Below are 17867 nucleotides of genomic sequence, written 5' to 3'. Positions count from 1 at the left end.
ATATCCTAGTTGCTTTTTTGAGTTCATATTTGATGGAGATGAGTATCTTGGCAGAGCAGATTAAAATACAGGTGCAAAAAAGGGTGGACAATTCGCAATCTAACCACTCCTAAAAAACCTGATGCAGTGTGGTTTCAAAAGCCTTACAGGAAAACCCCATCCTGCTGATTCAGACTGGACAGCCCAAAGCTTCAACAAGTTCACATCTCGAGAATCCTACAGTAAAAACAATTCCTGTACCTTCTTAGTTTGCAGTGTAGTTTGATCATCTCAAAAAAACCAAAAGCTAGGGTTTGTTTTTGATGTTGAGGAGTCAAAAAACATTTCTCTTGTATTATTTTGTATTTTATAGTGAAGTAACTGCCTAGTTTTTCCTCTGCTACCTTCCCATCTGGTTTTCATGAGTAGATAGCCTACATGTGATCATGCAGCAAAAGGGGGAAGGGAGCATATATAAACCACATGAAATGGTCTCAACTTTGTGGTTGAAAAGAAATGCAACAAATAGTAATACATTTGGAAAACAAATTGTCTCTTGTTTTAACTTGTATCACAGGTTAAAATACCAGAATTTAGCCATTACAAGTAATTACACACACACACACCCACACACACACGCACACACGCACACACATAGACTTAATATATACTTAATATATATACTTAATGCCTACTAGTACAAGGTTATCGTGGGTAAATAACGAAATGAACATCTTCAACTTTCTAGCAGCACAATATCAGTGCCCTCACAGTCAATACAACACTCTACACGATCCGAATACATAGCTCCCAGGCTAAAGGGTTCACTGGTCCTCTTCGAGTCCAGAAGTAAAGTTGCATCAGACCAAAAAAATGTCCAGCTCAGCGACCATAGAGCTGTAATTACACAGAAGCACTGCTGAGCTCCGCAGGACTAACGTCAAGACCAGGGTCATTCTGCAAAGAAACAGGACGGCAATGTGTGATTTACAGACTATTTTTGCTCACCTGGCTGTAATAATCACTACTAGCAGAGGAATTTGTTGATAGATTTGGTAGTGATGTCATATTCTCAAACGAACAGTTTCAGGGGGGAGCCAGGAATTTTATTAGAGAATATTATAAAACGCCATCTCACAGATGCTTTAAAAATCTATTATCCACTCATTTGTCCCCACATGAACGAACATTTACAAAGTTACAAAGTTAAATGTGTTCTGTGTAAGCACAAAGTAATAATGAAATTAAACTCTGAATCTTCCGTAGACAAATAAAGAGCCTTCATTTCTCTCCATCCGACACATCACCAAATTTTAACGTAACCTACACCTACCATCTCCATTAAACTATTGATTAGCAGGTAGTCATTTAGCTTGTCTGCCACCTTGTGGACAGTGTATGGACTAAAACTTAAATATTTCATCAATTATAACTGAAACTGAAAATACTGCTTACAAAAAGAGACTGTATTTACAGCTTTAGATTAAGTGAAAAGAAAATAATGAAAGAATTTTAAGTCTCAATTTTTATTATTTGTACATTCACCAATAGGCGTACTTAAAAGAAAATAAAAAACAAAACAAAATCCTTTGTACTAAAATGATAAAATAGCAATTAAAAACAATATTAAAACCATCAGTGAGCGTACTCCCTCTGAAACCTGTATGAATACTACAGGAGGGGACGAGGAAAAATGGAACAGATTAAATGTTGAGGACATAATCATTAACAGGTCAGGCCTGTGAAGAGTTGGCTCAAGGTGAGAAGAACACTATAATACCTTGGTTGTTAATATACACCTGTCCAAAAATATCCCAAAGCTGCCTCATTTACAGACTTGGCTTTTGATTATTTTGTCTGTACAAAATGTTAAACTTCTTATCTCCAAATATTTCTTATGTTATTTGCCGCTGAAAAGAGACAGATATGTCCTTTTATACCAGTACTGCAGGACATCCTCTGACAACAGCAACTGAAGGACTGGACCTTGGAGCTGAGCTGCTAACACTTGAGGCAACTGATTGCAAGTTAGTCAACACCTACATTTAAGCAGCAACAGGGAACATCAGAGGATATTTATAATTATCCAGTGCTATAACGCAATGCTGTCAAGACAAAATAAGGCAAACATACAAAGAGAACTTGACTCTTGACACAGGCAAGACGTACAGCATTCTGGAAAACACTGCAAAAAAAAAAAAAATGGTCCCCTCTCAGCGTGATCGGATGTAGGTGCAGATGTGATTTAAAAAGAAGTAATTTTAGAGATGCTGTGACATCAGTTGGTCCTCCATTAGGGTCTGTCATATCAAAGTACATATAGTGAAAGGCAAATGGAAGTATGGTCTCTTGAGTTCCATTAATCATTTTTCAACTAGCGCCTACGTTCTCGGGGGTCACTTCGACTGCGTGAACGGCGTCCACTAGGGGGGGCGTAGCCACCAGGCCTACGATAACCCTCCCTGCGTTTATCAGCTTCCCTGTCCCTTTCCCTGTCCCTAGCTCGGTCTCTGGCTCGGTCCCTGTCTTTGATCCTGTCCTTCTCGCTCTCACTGCGGTCAACTGTAATGCCACCTCCAGCTCGCATTCTCTCCTTGTTTTCCTCTTCTTTTTTCTTCAGCTCTGCTTCCTCCTCTTCTTTTTTGCGTTGCTTCTCTCGCTCTTTTCTCCTTTCAACTCTAGCCATTTCACGCTGAAGATACTACAGAGGAACAAACAACAAATTAGGCGCTTAATAATTTTAACTTAATCAATTCAAAAGATATACAACTTGCCTGTTCCTCTGTGAGGGGAAGCCAGTATATGCAAGGAACTGCTTTTGTTTTTCTGAACAGGTCATCAAGCAGTTTTGCTGGAGGATCCTCTGTTTTCTCTGTCATAACCCCAAAACAATTAAAAAACAAGTCCCATTTTCATTGACACCATTCGTAAAGATCAGCCTCACCCTTCTTTTCAAGCTTCTTCTCTTTGCTCTTTTCCCTCTCCTTGCGACGTCTCTCTCTGGACCTAGATCTCTGTGCACCGGCCTCTCTTTCCTCTGGGGTCTTCCCAAACTCTCTGACCTTATCCCGGTCCCATTCCCGCTCTGCCCGTGCCCTCTCCCGGCGCCCCATTTCACGCTCGCGCTCAGCCCATTGGTCTCGCTCTGGGAGAAGTGAAGGAAGAGCCTGACTATGACTTTGCACTCCACTTCCAGGTCTTTCACCAGAGCCTAAACCTTTGTGGAAGTCCAGCTAAAAGTAAAAAAAAAAAAAAGTTTAGAAGGTATCTGTAACACCATAAAACAGCATGAATTAATGTGTTACCTCATCTTGTTGGCAGAAATCTACTCTAAGAACTTTTGGGTTGCTTTGAGGCCATTTAACACCATGAAGTGCCGCCCGTGTGGCAACTGCTTCTTCAGAGCTAGAATACTAAAGAGCAATACAAGATGGTAGTTAGTGCAAATGTGCTTGCGCATTTTGGAAATAAATGTATAAAGCAACTCACGGTAACATAACAATGAGACTTGATTTTATCAATCCAGAAGCCATCTTCCACAAGAGTGCCTGTTCTGCTGAGCAGTTCTTTGAGTTGTCCCAGTGTAAACGGCCTCACCTAAAACATACAGCTCTTTCGTCAGAGCTTAAAGGTCTACAAAGTGCAAGATGTGTGAAGGTCCAGTTCACTTACCAAGTTGCAAACATGAACAATGTTAGAAACATCTCCCCGGGGAGGAGATGGCTGCTTGGCTGTGCGCACAGGATCATCAATAGTAATAGACACACCAATCTTCTGTTGGCTAATTGATCGACGAATGAGGATATCGTTAGGAGTCACTGCAAAGAAAAAGCATTTTACTGATGGATTCAACGCAGAATTTAGCTCAAATGCAGCAAGGTTAACAACAATCTGAAAATGTTTAATGTCTTGACTGAATTAAATACCAGTGTTAAATTCTGCTTCATGACGCGTGTGCAATGGTGAGGGTGCTTCTATGGCTTCATCATAGGTTTTTGTCTCTTTTTCATCTTGCATATCCTCTTCTTCTGACTCTTCTCGTCTTCTTTTTGCTTCCTTTTGGCCATTTTCCTGGTTCTCCACATTGACGACCTTAACACAACCAGAAGAAAAAGCAAATATTAAGGGGAAATCACACCAAATCAATGGTATTGCAGCAGAGATCATATACTAACTTGTGTTACAGTTCGGCAAATCTGAAGTTCTTGATCAGCATGGCCCTTATCGTCATCCTCAGTTTCAGACAGGACAGGATCCTCAGGATGAAGGTCCATCACTGCTTCCTGGTTTAAGGCAGGTTTGATGTCTGGAATCAAAGACTGAGAGAAACAAAACTAGTGTGAAATTTGAATATAAAACACATCTTAAATCTAATAGTATGAATAATGAATGAACTCAGATTAAACCAGCCATTTCACACAATTAACTGTATAATGCGGTTTACCTTAAGAGAATCTGTGGTGATGCTGATCGTAGGTTTTTTGGCAGTGACAGCTGTACTAGAGCCCCACCTCCTCTTACGACCACTTGCAGACCCCAACTCGTGATCATTCTCAGTGCTGCCAGGAGATGATTTGCTGCCTAGTATACACAACAGAATTAACTCTTTCCAAAATTCTACATTACAAATCATAATTCACATCATGGAAATGCATAGTTTACAAAAAAAATACATGTTCTCACAGATATGAATGATTTTGACAGGGAAGGAAGGGTTACTCACTGCTAAGAGAGATCTTACGAGTTGAGAAGGCTTTAGGTGTCTGTAACAAAGGAGATAAAACAAGACCAAGAACACAAGGGAAATGATCAGTAGGAAATTATGGGAAAAGAACACAAGGACACCATGTTGGACTAAAAACTAAATTATAACACAAACACAAGTGGAAAGGTAGTGGTGTAAAAAACGATTAGTGTTTTTGTTATAGTTAAAATTATTCTAAAAGCTGCAACAAAAATAAATATGAAAATCTAATATGTGATGAATAAATATGTGAAGAACTGATTTTGATGGTCATTGTAACCACTGAAGGTAGCTGGGACTAAAGTGTATCAAGAATAATGAGTCTACTTATTCCCTGGTATTAGACACCTGATCCTTACTAGTTTGGATATGGCCGAATCTTGGCTGCAAGAACTGATCTAGGCAACAAAAGTCCAATCAAGGTGACTGGGGAATCTAAGTTGCATGGCAATAGTTCATTGAGGCAGCGCCAGATAATGCTTCAGTTTATAGCAGTCCAAACTCAGGTTTGCAGACGAAGCTTGGAAGAAATGGATGAGCTCCGACAAGTAAATCCACTATCAGACATGAAGGTATAGGCTGAATGTTCAATTAAATCAAATATTATTGAGGGATTATGGAAGTCCACAATTACTCCATTATGTTGTTTTTTGTGGTAGACAAAATCAATCAAAATGTCCCATGCTGAACAAAACAATCCAAGAGTGAAAAACAAAGGCAACTGTCGTTCAATGGTTGGAGCAGAAACCAGGTTTACTGTTCATGAATTGAAGAAGTATGTAAAGATTTATTTACTACCACTGGGCTTCACTGCCATAATTCTCAGGAATTGGTAAATTTGCTTTTTCGGGGGAACGGTTTCTGCTATCCTTGTTTAATAAGATCAGCCACTGGTGTTAAAGTCCTTCTCTAGAGTCAGCAGAGCAGGCTAGGGGGTAAGCTTGATGTCAACTCTGGGTTCTTGGGGATAGTGTTTAGGTGTGGAAGTGGCAGCAGGAGAAGTGGTAGTAGTATGCAGGTACCAATATGGACAATGGAGAAGGCATGACCACCTTTTCACAAAGAAATCATTTGGGGTTTAAAAATTGACCACAAGGAGACAACCCTTGATGTGAATGCCTGTTACAGGCTTTGCAAACATTAATAACAAATACGAACTAATCATAGGCTAATGCAAGTTAATAAATGGTAGATCTTCATCAGCTTCAAGTGCCTTACCTCATTGTTGCCCTCAGTACCCTTTTCTGACTCTGACACAGCAGACTCTCCTCGGCTGCAAATGTATGAAAATGAGATATGAAACACTAATAATTACTAACATATAGTCTCAAATGTAAACATGTAATGTAAATTAATGATATATGGCGATGTTGTAATGATATAAATAAGTAAAAAGGGTCCATCAAACTACTAAACTAGTAACATTTTCACTCAATAATCTTGACTGAACTTCACAATATGTGTATAATGTGCATTGGAACTCAGACCTATTTTCAGTCTTTTCATCCTCATCATCACTGCCTTTTCTTCTTTGGGCGTCACCTTGGATAGGTGCTTCGTTTTGCTGTGTTTAAAAAAAAAAAAAAAAACTTAAATTTTTTTACCATTTAAGATGCCAATTACTTCTACAAATATTATCAACTGACCTTGGTACGAATATCTTTATTAAACTGTACATTCTCTGAAGAAATCTCCATTTGAATTGCAGATGTCTTTTCTTGCTCTTTTGATACCTCAATAGCTTCAAGCGATGATGAAGTCTACAACAAATAGAAACTAGTTTAGACATTAAACACATTAACAAATTATATATTTTTGTGAAGACTATAGATTTTTATACACATACTCTCAGGTATAGACTACTCACTCTGCTCGGCTGTGAGAGGCATGTTTTCTCCATAGAAGAGGAAGAAGAACCAGTGGAGCGAGATGAAGAGGAATCGGATTCGGAGGAAGACGAATCATTTGATGATGACCTTTGTGTGTCTTTTTCCTCTGTCTTCTTTACATCTCTTCCTCTTCTTGAAGGACACACTCTACTGTCTACAGCTGTTTTAACAGAACCCTTCACTGCATCCTCAGTTTTATCATGATCTTTCTTATCCTCTGACATGATGTTTGAGTCACCTTCTTTTTGGACACTTTCCACAGCTTCAACCTGTTTTACCTTTGATATTGCTGTCCCAACAACATCTAGACTTTCAGATTGTTCTGTGTGCAGTTGACTTTCAGTATTACTATCCAAGATAGGGCCAGAATGCTGTGGAGTATCAGAAAAAGTACGAGGCCTCTTGATAATTCGTGAGGCTGCATGTGGTTGCAATGGGGTGTTTCTTGAGAATCGAAACTTTTTGAACAAGGACGGCGGTGACTTATTTGACTCTTCTGCTTGGCCTTCACAGGTAACCGGACCATGGACTTCTGCTTCTGTTGATACATTTGTTGATGTTCCTGTGGAGAGGGGGGTAGGAGTGGGCAGTGGGACAAAACCAATCTCACGAGGAGGAGGAAAATGCTCCTCACTCTCCACTTGAGTCATCCTAGATTTCTCTGCCACAGAGTTGTCTTTTCTCCCTTTTTCTAATGCTTGTCCTTCCTGTTTCAGCCCTTTCTCCTGCTCCAGTCTCTCTTGTTCAGCCTTTTCCAGTCTTTCCCTTTCCAAACATGCCTCTCTTTCAGCCCTTTCTTGCTCTGTCCTTTCTTTCTCCAGAGCGTTTTCTCGCTCTATCCTCTCCTGTTCTAGAACCCTTTCTCGCTCAATTCTCTCCTGTTCTAGGGCCTTTTCTCGCTCAATTCTCTCCTGTTCTAGGGCCTTTTCTCGCTCAATCCTCTCCTGTTCTAGAGCCTTTTCTCGCTCAATTCTCTCCTGTTCTAGAGCCCTTTCTCGCTCTATTCTCTCCTGTTCTAGAGCCTTTTCCCGTTCAATTCTTTCTCGTTCTATCCTCTCCTGTTCTAGAGCCCTTTCTCGCTCTATTCTCTCCTGTTCTAGAACCTTTTCCCGTTCAATTCTTTCTCGTTCTATCCTCTCCTGTTCTAGAGCCTTTTCTCGTTCAATTCTTTCTCGTTCTATCCTCTCCTGTTCTAGAGTCTTTTCTCTCTCAATTCTTTCTCGCTCTATTCTCTCCAGTTCTAGAGCCTTTTCTCGCTCTCTTCTTTCCTGTTCTAGAGCCTTTTCTCTCTCTATTCTCTCCTGCTCAAGAGCCATTTCTTGTGCAATTCTTTCTCGTTCAAGTTCTAGAGCCTTTTCTTTCTCAATTCTTTCCCGTTCTAAAGCCGCTTCTCGCGCAGTTCTTTCTTGCTCAATTCTTTCCTGTTCAATCCTTTCTTGTTCTAAAGCTTGTTCTCTTTCCATTTGTTCTTTTTCCTTAATCAACCTTTCACGCTCCAAAGCTGCCTCCCTCTCCAACCTTTCTTGTTCCAGTCTTTCTTGCTCCAAAGCTTTCTCTCTCTCTCTCTGCTCTCTTTCTATCCTTTCTTGCTCCAGAATTCTCTCCCTCTCCAAAGCCTGAGCTCTTGCTTGTTCTTCCCTCTGGCGCTGTTCACGTTCCTCTTGTTCTCGCTGCAAAGCCAGTTCTCTCTCTAGAGCCCTTTTCCGTTCAAGCTCCAATGCCCGTTCCTTTTCTTCTCTCGCTTTAGCCAAGGCTATCTCTCTTTCCTGTTTTTCTCTTTCTAAAGCAAGTTCCCTCTTCATTTGCAGAGCCTTTTCTCTTTCTAAAGCTTCCCGTTCCAACTTTTCTTTCTCGAAAGCCTTCTGTTGTTCAGCTCTTACCCGTTCCTCCTCCATAGCCCGTTCTTGCTCAAGTTTTCTTTGTTGTTCTTTCCTTCGGAGCTCGAGAGCCTTTTCTCTTTCTAATTCAGCCTCTCTCTCTGCCGTTGCCTTCAATACACTTACGGGGATTTGAACATTGCCTTTGTTTGACCCTAGATTAATTGGTGCATGGCTTGAAGTTGGCATATGAAGGACAGAGGGGGCCAAACCCCCTGGACAAACTTGATTAGGAAACAAAACTGAAGAACAGTTGTCCTGCCTGTTGGCATCACGGCTATGCCACTCGGCTCCAGAGAAAGCACCTTCTGACTCCATTTTTCTTGCTAGAAGGGTCAAGGGGCCAGGCTTGCGTTCAGCATGTCCACCATGAGGTTCAGGACTGCTGCTACGGCTTCCACTGCTGGATGAACCTGAGCTGGAAGAAGAGGGAGAACGTCCTGCTGGAGCTTCATCAGGACTAGGGGGACTCTGTTTAGGGGTGTCAGGTAAAGGAAATGATAACTCTGGTGGTGGAGAAGGTGGAGGTGTTGGCTGGCGCAATTGAGGAGACAAAAGTGAAGGAATATGTTGCTGCTGAGGTTGGCAAGATGCTGCAGATCTCTCCCTGACCATGGGTGCTCTCACTGGCTGTCTGGGGAGTCTTCCCTGTACTTTACTGTCCCAGTCGTCATCATCATCACCATCATCCTCTCCATCCTCACTATCATCTTCATCACTGTCAGCTGCTGCTTCACTTCGGTCTTGAGCCACAGAGCCAGAGGCAGGTGGACGTGACATGGCAGCCTCCTGGTGTCTGTGTGTCAAGCCCTCTGGCACTGCCTGTCCACTAGAGGGGCCTGGTGGTTTGAAATGGTCTGTCATAGCAGGTGAAGCACCCTGAAAAAAGAAAAAGTAATTTATAATCCCTCAACATAAGTGTAATATCAATACAGCATCTTAACCCTTTAATGTTCTGCTCGACCATTTGGTAGATCACATTTTGAGTCACTATATCTTATTGGGAAATGTGTTGAACTGAACTCAACCTGATTGGGTCATCTCTTCCACTTGATTGAGGTATGCTATGCATAAAAAATCCATTAGAGGGCACTCTATTTTTTGACAGTAGGACTTTTCACTCATCCTGACTCCAGCAAGTGAAAAACAGAAAAATCCCATGTTACATGTGAGCAACTTCTGGCTGCATTTTTAAAGGTAAATTGTTTTTTTCAACATATTACATTATCTAACACGTTACTTAACAGAATTATGTCACGTGATGCAACAGAAAAACATTTTATAAGGGTCAAATAATTTTTTAAAAACATGCTTGACCAAACAGTTGAGATGTCACTCTATGGTAAAACTTGGCATGGGGTGACATCTCAACCATATGGTAGCAGTTTGGTGAATTTTTGCTAAATTAATAAAATTTTACTATTTTCGATGGAATAAAAACACTTCTGTTCATGCATTGTTGTCAATATGTTACAATTATAGTGTTATTATACTGAAATTATTTAATATGTGCTAATATTTACCTATAACGGTGCATGATTTCTTTTTTACCTTCCATTTTAGAAACAAAAGATGGATGCTAAATCATTTTATGGTTCAAGGCCACGGTCTTTTCTGGCACTTGTACCGGAAGATCCTCAAGATTCTGAGGTTGATCTGAATGATCATGATGGCATAATAGGGGATCCCGATTATCTGCCCAAACAAGTAGAGGTGATCGGAGACCTTTCCACTGAATTTATGGATGAAGAGGAGATGCCCTCTATAAGCACATCTGCTAAGAAGAAGAAAAAAGGGGAAAAGACCTTAAAAAAAAGTAATGGAAGAGCTGGATGAGGCCCCTGTGTCACCCCCATGCACAAAGAAGAAAAAAATGGCAGAAAAGGAAGAAAAAGAATCCAGAAGAATCTGGGAGCATGTAAATATTGATGAATTCCAGGTTCCTGATTCAGATTACTGGCACCCTGCATCACGTTTTAACCTGATAGAAGATGAAGAGCTGATGAAGAGAGGATGTGGGGCTCTTCATTACAAGTCCACTGAAGGTGTACTTGCAGTCAAATGGTACGATAACAAATGTGTCACTCTCCTCAGCAATGCCTCTGGGATCAAGCCTCTAACAAGTGTCCAACAGTGGAGCGAAGATGCAAAAGCGAATACTGCTGTCCAATGCCCATCACTCATTGCTGCCTATAATCAGCATATGGGTGGCATTGATCTTTCCGACATGCTGGTTCATCTGTACAAGACCCCAGCTAAATCACGACGCTGGTACTTCCCCCTGTTTGGATACGCCCTTGACCTGTGCATTTCCAATTCTTGGCTTGTCTACAAGAGAGACTGTGACCTACTGAAGGAAAAAACAATGCCTCTCAAAAGGTTTCGCCTGGCTGTGGCCCACAATTTGAAACAAGCCAACAAGCCAGCACCTAGAGTTGGTCAGCCATCATCTGCTAGTTCACCACAAATGTCCTGTGAGAAGAAGCGCCTCCCCCCAAGACCCCCACGGCCACAACCAGACGTACGCTACGACAACTATGGACATTGGCCACTTCACACTGACAACCTGGGATGGTGCAGCCTCTGCCCAAAGGGTGTGTCCTGTGCTTGATCGGAGAGAGGGAATGCTTTGTAGCGTATCATCAAAAATAATGTGCCGAGGGTTACCAATGGTTACCATTACTTTGAGAGATTTGTATAGTTTTTGAATTTGTTCAATGCAAGAAAAGAAGTTCTTTGAAGATTTTACACAGCACAACTGAGAAGTTGGATAGGTCCTCAGGTGTCCTTTTTATTATTTTAAGAGAGGGGAAATACATAGATGCCACATATGTTTTTGAAATACAATTGTCAAATAAGTGTTGGAATTTTGTGCAGAAAATGGGAGTGAAGTTTGTTTGTTGGAATAAAATTTACTTGACATGAATTGTTTTCTGGTATTTTTACATTTTCTACTTTCTTTTTTGTATTTATAGTTATTAAATAATAATTTAATTGATAATATACATTTATAGATATGTAATAGATACTTTTACCATCAAACAACATCTCGGCCATTTGGTAGAGGCATATATTTTTTAAACTGGGGGGTCTTTATATATTTTTTAAATTTATTTTTGTTATTAGTGACCCAATAACTTAAAAAGTGCAAAAAAATAATTTTTCCATTGTTTTTTTCTTGGAGTGAACATTAAAGGGTTAAGCCTAATTGTACTTAACAACTTTAATCAAACAAAAACAAAAGACATCTCACCTGGGCTTGTGGAGGACAGGTGCTGTTATTTACATCATTGTGATCCTCTTGATCTATTTTAAAATGTTTAATATGATCATTAGGTCAATAAATTTAAAAGGCAACACTGATAATAAAAAGATAATCAAAAGAGGCTAGAATTTGCTAAACTGAATATTAATAACTGACCATTTGTTTCATAAGCTTCGCGGGCTTCTCTCTCCAATCGCTGCCTCAGGAGCTCCTGTTGCTTAGCTAGGTACTGCTTAATAATGCTGTTGTGGCTCATTTCTTCACCAATCTGTAAAAATGACTTTCTCAAGTATTGCTTATAATATAAGTGTTATTAATATGCAATTCAATTTGACATACCTGAGAATTGGGCTGGAGTCCAACATGGGCTGTGGAGGTTCGTTGCAGATTCTCCAGCATGAGGGCCTTTAACAACAAATTATTAAGAACATTATAACAACAACACTACCACATCACATAAAAACAGCATTCCTTGGCTTTCAATCATTTGATAATTTGAAAATGGTACTCAAAATAAAATCATGTCATCCGTTCAGAAGCAAGACCACAAATAACTAAAAACAGTAGTACTAAATTCCGTGTTGCACTCTGTAAACAAACAGTGACCCAGCGCGAGCACTCTTGTGGATAAACAATTTTGTCGCACACATAAAATAATAAAATCCACACTAAATAATTGCAAATCTTACTGACTAATGTGTGGGCGTTTCTTTAAAACAAACAAAACCAAAACAAATGCATAATTTGTGAACAGCGTGTTCTCACGTAACGTTAGAAAGAAATGCAAACAGCGGGTAGGCGCTAAGGCCAGCGTTCAACTCCTAACGTTAAGCATTAGCTGCGGAAGCTAACATGATCATGACAACACTGCCTGATCACATACGAAACATAATTATAGAATAAAAACATTTAAACAATTTACATGGTTCTGTTAGGCAAATTGCGTGGCGTTGATTAAATATATTCTATCTACAATTATAACTTATAAAAATGCTTTCTGTTGGCCCTCGGCAAAGCATCAGCCTGTCTCTGCATTAGCCACTGCTAGCAACAACTGTAGCTGCTTATTTTGGGATAAACTCACCCCCTTGAGTCTTTTGATGAGAGCATTTTTCTGTCCACTTTTGGAAAGTCCTCTTTCTTCAAGGGCTGCTTTTAAATCAGCAACTCGAAGGGACTGGAGCGGTCTCCCGTCCAGAGTTACGTCCTCGAGATCCGCCATTTTCCGTTCCTCTCTCGGTAAATCCAGAGAGGAGCGACGCCTCCCTGTCTGTGACGTCAGACTCCGTATCTCCACTCCGAGCACTTAAGAATATAAGAAACTCTTTTGTTTTGAAAAGATATTTAACTATTCACACCAGATGCAGCAAGGCGGCGAGGTGTACATTTATTTCCTGAGTATTTTAATGTGTTTAACATATTATACATCGTCCACGCTCCAATCCAGTAGATGGCGACAACAGCAACGAATTCAATTTTGCAGCGGGTCAAGGAAGTTATCATAGGGCGATATGTTTCAGGTTAGTAAGCCTTTTAATGTTACTTCTACACAATTGTGAGACAGATTTGTCTTGTTTACTGATCACTTTGTAAATTCACAGGAAGACAGAAGGTAGCAAAGATATTTCTATGGCGTGGTTTCATAGTGCAATTCAAGGCTCGAACGAGCACATCGATTCTGCAAACGGTTCAGGTCGCTTTTGCACTGCCTACAACCGACTCCAGGGACTAACAGAAGTAACTGTACCCGCGATCACACCCCATGAATGGTCCGATTGCGCCTCATCCAGCTCCACAGACTTTCCATCTGCTCCCCATCACACACCAGGACCCCCCAGTCTAGAGAACCTATCGTGCAGTCCTTCTACTGGATCTCAGGATAAAGAATCGCTGCCCATTTCCTACGTGACCTTTCAGGAGCAGCGGTGTGTTCTAAGCTGGTTTCGGGGTTGGAATGCCACTCAAAGGGAGCGTTTCATGCAGGACCTACTGGGAAAGGCTGTACCTGGGAAGGTGTGCACCTTGTTAGACTCACTGAGTACTCTTCAGGTACGTTCTACGTCTATTGAATATGCAAGTTACGAATCACATTACTAATCGTATACTCTTTTTACATTGACAAGGTGAAGGACAAACTTCCAAATATTTTTGAATGCCAGCTGAGACTTTGGAGTCAGTGGTTTGAGTCTTGGGAAGAAGAAGAAAGGAATCATTTTTTACATCTTTTAGAAGAAAAGGACCCAGTTTTTGTTGCACACTTTTACAAATGTGTTGCAGGAACAGCTGGAAAAGACTAATGCCATATGTATTTGGAGTCTTTTGTACAGTAGAATAATAAACAAGTTACATGATTGCAAAGTGTATTTTGCACTACAGTTACTATAATAATGGCTGGTATTTGGGTAAACGTAGCAAGGTATTATAGGGGTTATTTCATGGTAGTTTAAGTTTACATTTCAACTTAATACATCTAAAGATGAAAAACCATCGTCATATGTTTCATTTTCCAAGCCATAGCTTCATAGCTGACCAAACATTCCTTCAAGAGAAAGTACACAGATACGGTATCCAAGCTGGGTAATTGTCTTTTCATATCAGTATGTGCTGGTGGGATATGGGATAAAATCAACCTTGTAGCGGTTATAAAAGATTTACTCATGTTCGCTGATCAAAACAAAGCCAACATTAATAGATCCATGAGCCAGCATCACAGCTTGCACTTAGACAACGTCATTTGTTTAAAAAAATAAAAATAAAAAATCTCGCCTTTTCTCGCGAGAGGGGTTAGAAAAAAATCTAGGCATAAACTCCTAACTGTCTCACCGAGGACTGGCAGCACCAGTGACGTTGTAACAGAGAAATCTGCAGGTACGTCGATTCTCTGTTACCTTTATGACCAACTCAATTATTTGAGCAAATCGGATGTTTGAGAAGCCCCTTTTAAAAAAAAACGAAATACTGCATTTGTAAAGAAATAACTTTAACTCCGCTTCTGTATGATTAGGCTACATTTTGGCTGAATATTGATTATGTTTAATAGGATGCTTTTGTTTTGTAACACTTAAAACACCGCATGCCCAATGTGATTTAACTTTTGATTTCCTTGGCTGAGACTTCAAAATGTCACTATCCGGATGGGTTTGTGTGGTGACGGGTGCCTCCAGAGGTATTGGCAAAGGTATTGCCCTGCAGCTATCTGAAGCCGGAGCCACTGTCTACATTACCGGGCGCTGCGAGAAGACTCTAAATGAAACCGCTGCTGAGGTAAAAGTCCTCCTTTCTGCTTGCTTCCAGGTAAAAGGGCATGTAGTAGGTTACACCAGAGTTCAGTGTTGGGCACTGTCATACTGAAGTAGCCTAGTTCATAATTTAGAAGCCTTGTTTTTATAATGATTTTCTTGTTCTTAAAGGCAGTTTTGTGTTAAAACATTGTTACACATTTATTATGCATGTGTGTAATTTACTAAAGTTAGCCTATATGCTGAGTTTAAGATCAGCAAACATCCTGCGATCTGGTTGCAGTTTGTCTGTATACATTTTAACAATATAGTGACAATATCCTTCTAACCTGTTTTATATGTTTATATTATAAAGGTTAAAGAACGAGGTGGCAACTGTGTGCCAGTTAAATGTGACTCTACAAAAGACCAAGATATTGAAGAACTCTTTGAACAAATTAAACGTGAACAACATGGCAGACTGGACATTCTGGTTAATAATGCCTATGCAGGAGTTCAGGTAGACAATATAAATATGTAAATATATAAATGCATACATTCAGTGCTGTGAAAAAGTATTTGCACCCTTCCCGGTTTCTTACTTTTTTGCATGTGTGTCTCACTTAACTGTTTCAGATCATCAAACAAATTTAAATATTAAACAAAGATAACCCAAGTAAACATAAAATTTGATTGAGTGATTTTATTTGTTAAGAGAAAAATACTATCCAAATCTCCTGAGTGAAAAAGTAACTGCTACCCCTGGTTAAATGATGACGTAACTGTGATTACGTGATTTTTTGTGTTCCTCAGCCCTGGGACTACTAATGGAAATTAGCAGTAGCTAAATCTGGTACAAATCATCTTTTCTTTTGTAAGACTAAAGAATTTGTACATGGTCCCTGGCAAATAAAGAATAGAGAAAGAATGAAATTAATCATATTATTGTGGAAAGCTGACTTAAGTGTCATAACCACACCCAGGCCTGATTGCTGCCAGGCAGAGTTCAAAGGTGAAAAGCTACTGCTGACAAAAAAGAACATAAAGACTTGTTTCACTTTTGCCAAAAAACATCTCAATGATCCCCAGGATCATTGAGATGGACCTGGACGACTTGCTGTGATTGAAGGAACCATGAACTCTGCTCTCTACCAACAAATTTGTGACAGTTCTACCAACAGTCTGTGACCTCAAACTGATGCACACTTGGGTTCTGCAGCAGGACAATGATCCAGAGCACACTAGCAAGTTGACTTCTGAATGGCTTAAAAAAAAGCAAAATGAGGGTTTTGGAGTGGGCTAGTCAAAATCCAGACTTGAACCCAATAGAGATGCTGTGGCATGACCTCAAAAATGCAGTTCATGCTCGGAAACCCTCCAATGAGGCTGATTTAAAACAATTCTGCAAAAAGTGGGCCAAAATTACTTCAGAGATGTGAAAGACTCATTGCCAGTCATCACAAATGCTTGACGGTAGTTGTTGCTGCTAAGGGTGGTTCAACCAGTTATTAGGTTTAGGGGGCAATTACTTTTTCACATGTAGGTTCAGATAGATTTTTTTTCCCTTTTAACAAATAAAATCAGCACTTAAAACTGTTTACTTGTGAGTTATCTTTGTCTAATATTTAATTAGCCTGATCTGAAATGGCTAAGAGTGATAAAGGTGCAGAAAAAGTAAGAAATCTGTAAGCCTAACCCTAACCCTACTTTTTCACAGCACGTATATATACACACACACACACACACACACACAAATATATAATGCAACTTAAAAATTGGAGCGGGCCCATGGTTATCAAACCTAATGTGAATACCTTAAATGATTTACTAGGCTATTTTTGATAATATGGGAAGACCGTTTTGGGAAACTGATCCAAGTATGTGGGATACGATCAACAACACAGGTCTCAGGTGAGTAGCCCATTAAATCTCCAGCAAAGGCTGATATTTTGTTTTGGCCGACTTGGGGCCTAAAGTGTACAGTATACACAAAGCTTTATTTTAATACTTTAGACCGAAGAGATAATTGCACAAAACCTGACCACACAGCTGTTTCACTGATTTATGGTAAAAGGGCTGTAGGTGAGTTTGTAGTAAATTTGAATTACATAATTTGGGAAAAATAATCAAAATGGCTATATATATCAGTCAAAAAATATCAGTAGAGCTTACTGACCATTGACTGTAAACAATTGGCATCATTATCGGCCATGAAAAAAAAAAAACATATTGGACAATCTCTTATCACAATTATTATCACAAAATCAGTATTTGATTTGAACATGTCTATCTTGTATCTGGAGACACAGATAGGTCATGTTTATGAAATTTTGAATCAAAATGCATGTTACATATTGTCTCTTTAAGTCCACAACTGATGCATAGGCCTACTTATTTATTTTTATGCAAAATATTGTATTTTACCTTAAAGACATTCACTAATATTACCAGATTTGTTGTTTCCATTACAGAGGGCACTATATCTTCTCTGTCTTTGCCTCACGTTTAATGGTTGCTCAAGGGAATGGTTTGATAGTCACCATTTCATCTATGGGTGGGCTGCGCTATCTCTTTAATGTTGCATATGGAGTCGGTAAAGCTGCGGTAGGTTTATTTAATTAATCTGGCTTTTGTTTGAAAATTATTATTTGTACATAAAATAAATATTTTTGGGGGTTTCTTAAAAGTGTGACAGACTGGCAGCTGACATGGCCTTTGAGCTCAGAAAACGAGGAGTAGCTTCTGTGAGCCTCTGGCCGGGACCAGTGCAAACAGAAATGATCTCACAGTTTGTATTGGAGAAAAGTGTACCACAGGGTGTTGATCCAAAGGTGGGCAACATTAAAAAAAACTTAAATTCATTCACTTGAGTTGTGTTTTTTAATTGCCCCCTTC

General features: G+C 39.8%; 4 protein-coding genes across 5 annotated transcripts in view; 3 read left to right on the top strand and 1 right to left on the bottom strand.

The window, feature by feature from the left end:
- Window positions 1-1489: 1489 nt before the first annotated feature.
- On the bottom strand, window positions 1490-13530 carry acin1a (apoptotic chromatin condensation inducer 1a). The gene is made up of 18 exons (XM_033983161.2): window positions 12839-13530; window positions 12094-12159; window positions 11911-12022; window positions 11743-11795; window positions 6591-9368; window positions 6370-6483; window positions 6211-6287; window positions 5942-5996; window positions 4703-4742; window positions 4424-4560; window positions 4155-4298; window positions 3906-4071; window positions 3652-3797; window positions 3469-3576; window positions 3285-3392; window positions 2924-3212; window positions 2754-2851; window positions 1490-2680 (listed from the first exon to the last, which is right to left on the bottom strand). The coding sequence occupies exons 1-18, from the start codon at window positions 12974-12976 to the stop codon at window positions 2354-2356; spliced, it is 4956 nt and encodes a 1651-aa protein (XP_033839052.1). The 5' UTR covers window positions 12977-13530; the 3' UTR covers window positions 1490-2353.
- On the top strand, window positions 9434-11610 carry LOC129456995 (piggyBac transposable element-derived protein 2-like). The gene is made up of 2 exons (XM_055228300.1): window positions 9434-9686; window positions 10053-11610. Exon 2 carries the CDS (start codon window positions 10309-10311, stop codon window positions 11098-11100), a length of 792 nt encoding a protein of 263 aa, XP_055084275.1. The 5' UTR covers window positions 9434-9686; window positions 10053-10308; the 3' UTR covers window positions 11101-11610.
- c17h14orf119 (chromosome 17 C14orf119 homolog) lies at window positions 13268-14111 on the top strand. The gene is made up of 2 exons (XM_033982755.2): window positions 13268-13803; window positions 13878-14111. The coding sequence occupies exons 1-2, from the start codon at window positions 13384-13386 to the stop codon at window positions 14049-14051; spliced, it is 594 nt and encodes a 197-aa protein (XP_033838646.1). The 5' UTR covers window positions 13268-13383; the 3' UTR covers window positions 14052-14111.
- Window positions 14112-14558: 447 nt separating this feature from the next.
- The window catches only part of dhrs1 (dehydrogenase/reductase (SDR family) member 1), a 142757-nt gene continuing 139448 nt past the window's right edge, over window positions 14559-17867 (top strand). Inside the window, exons 1-6 of one of the 2 annotated variants that reach the window (XM_033982753.2) lie at window positions 14559-14622; window positions 14867-15018; window positions 15349-15492; window positions 16804-16883; window positions 17444-17576; window positions 17660-17803. In XM_033982753.2, the coding sequence (XP_033838644.1) occupies window positions 14875-15018; window positions 15349-15492; window positions 16804-16883; window positions 17444-17576; window positions 17660-17803 (645 nt within the window). In that variant the 5' untranslated portion in view covers window positions 14559-14622; window positions 14867-14874. The remainder of the gene's footprint in view (window positions 14623-14866; window positions 15019-15348; window positions 15493-16803; window positions 16884-17443; window positions 17577-17659; window positions 17804-17867) is intronic. The other variant, XM_055228299.1, reaches the window with a different exon arrangement.

This window comes from Periophthalmus magnuspinnatus, chromosome 17, assembly GCF_009829125.3.
Source record: "Periophthalmus magnuspinnatus isolate fPerMag1 chromosome 17, fPerMag1.2.pri, whole genome shotgun sequence".
Classification (NCBI taxonomy): domain Eukaryota; kingdom Metazoa; phylum Chordata; class Actinopteri; order Gobiiformes; family Gobiidae; genus Periophthalmus; species Periophthalmus magnuspinnatus.
This window is presented reverse-complemented; position numbering and strand designations above follow the sequence as displayed.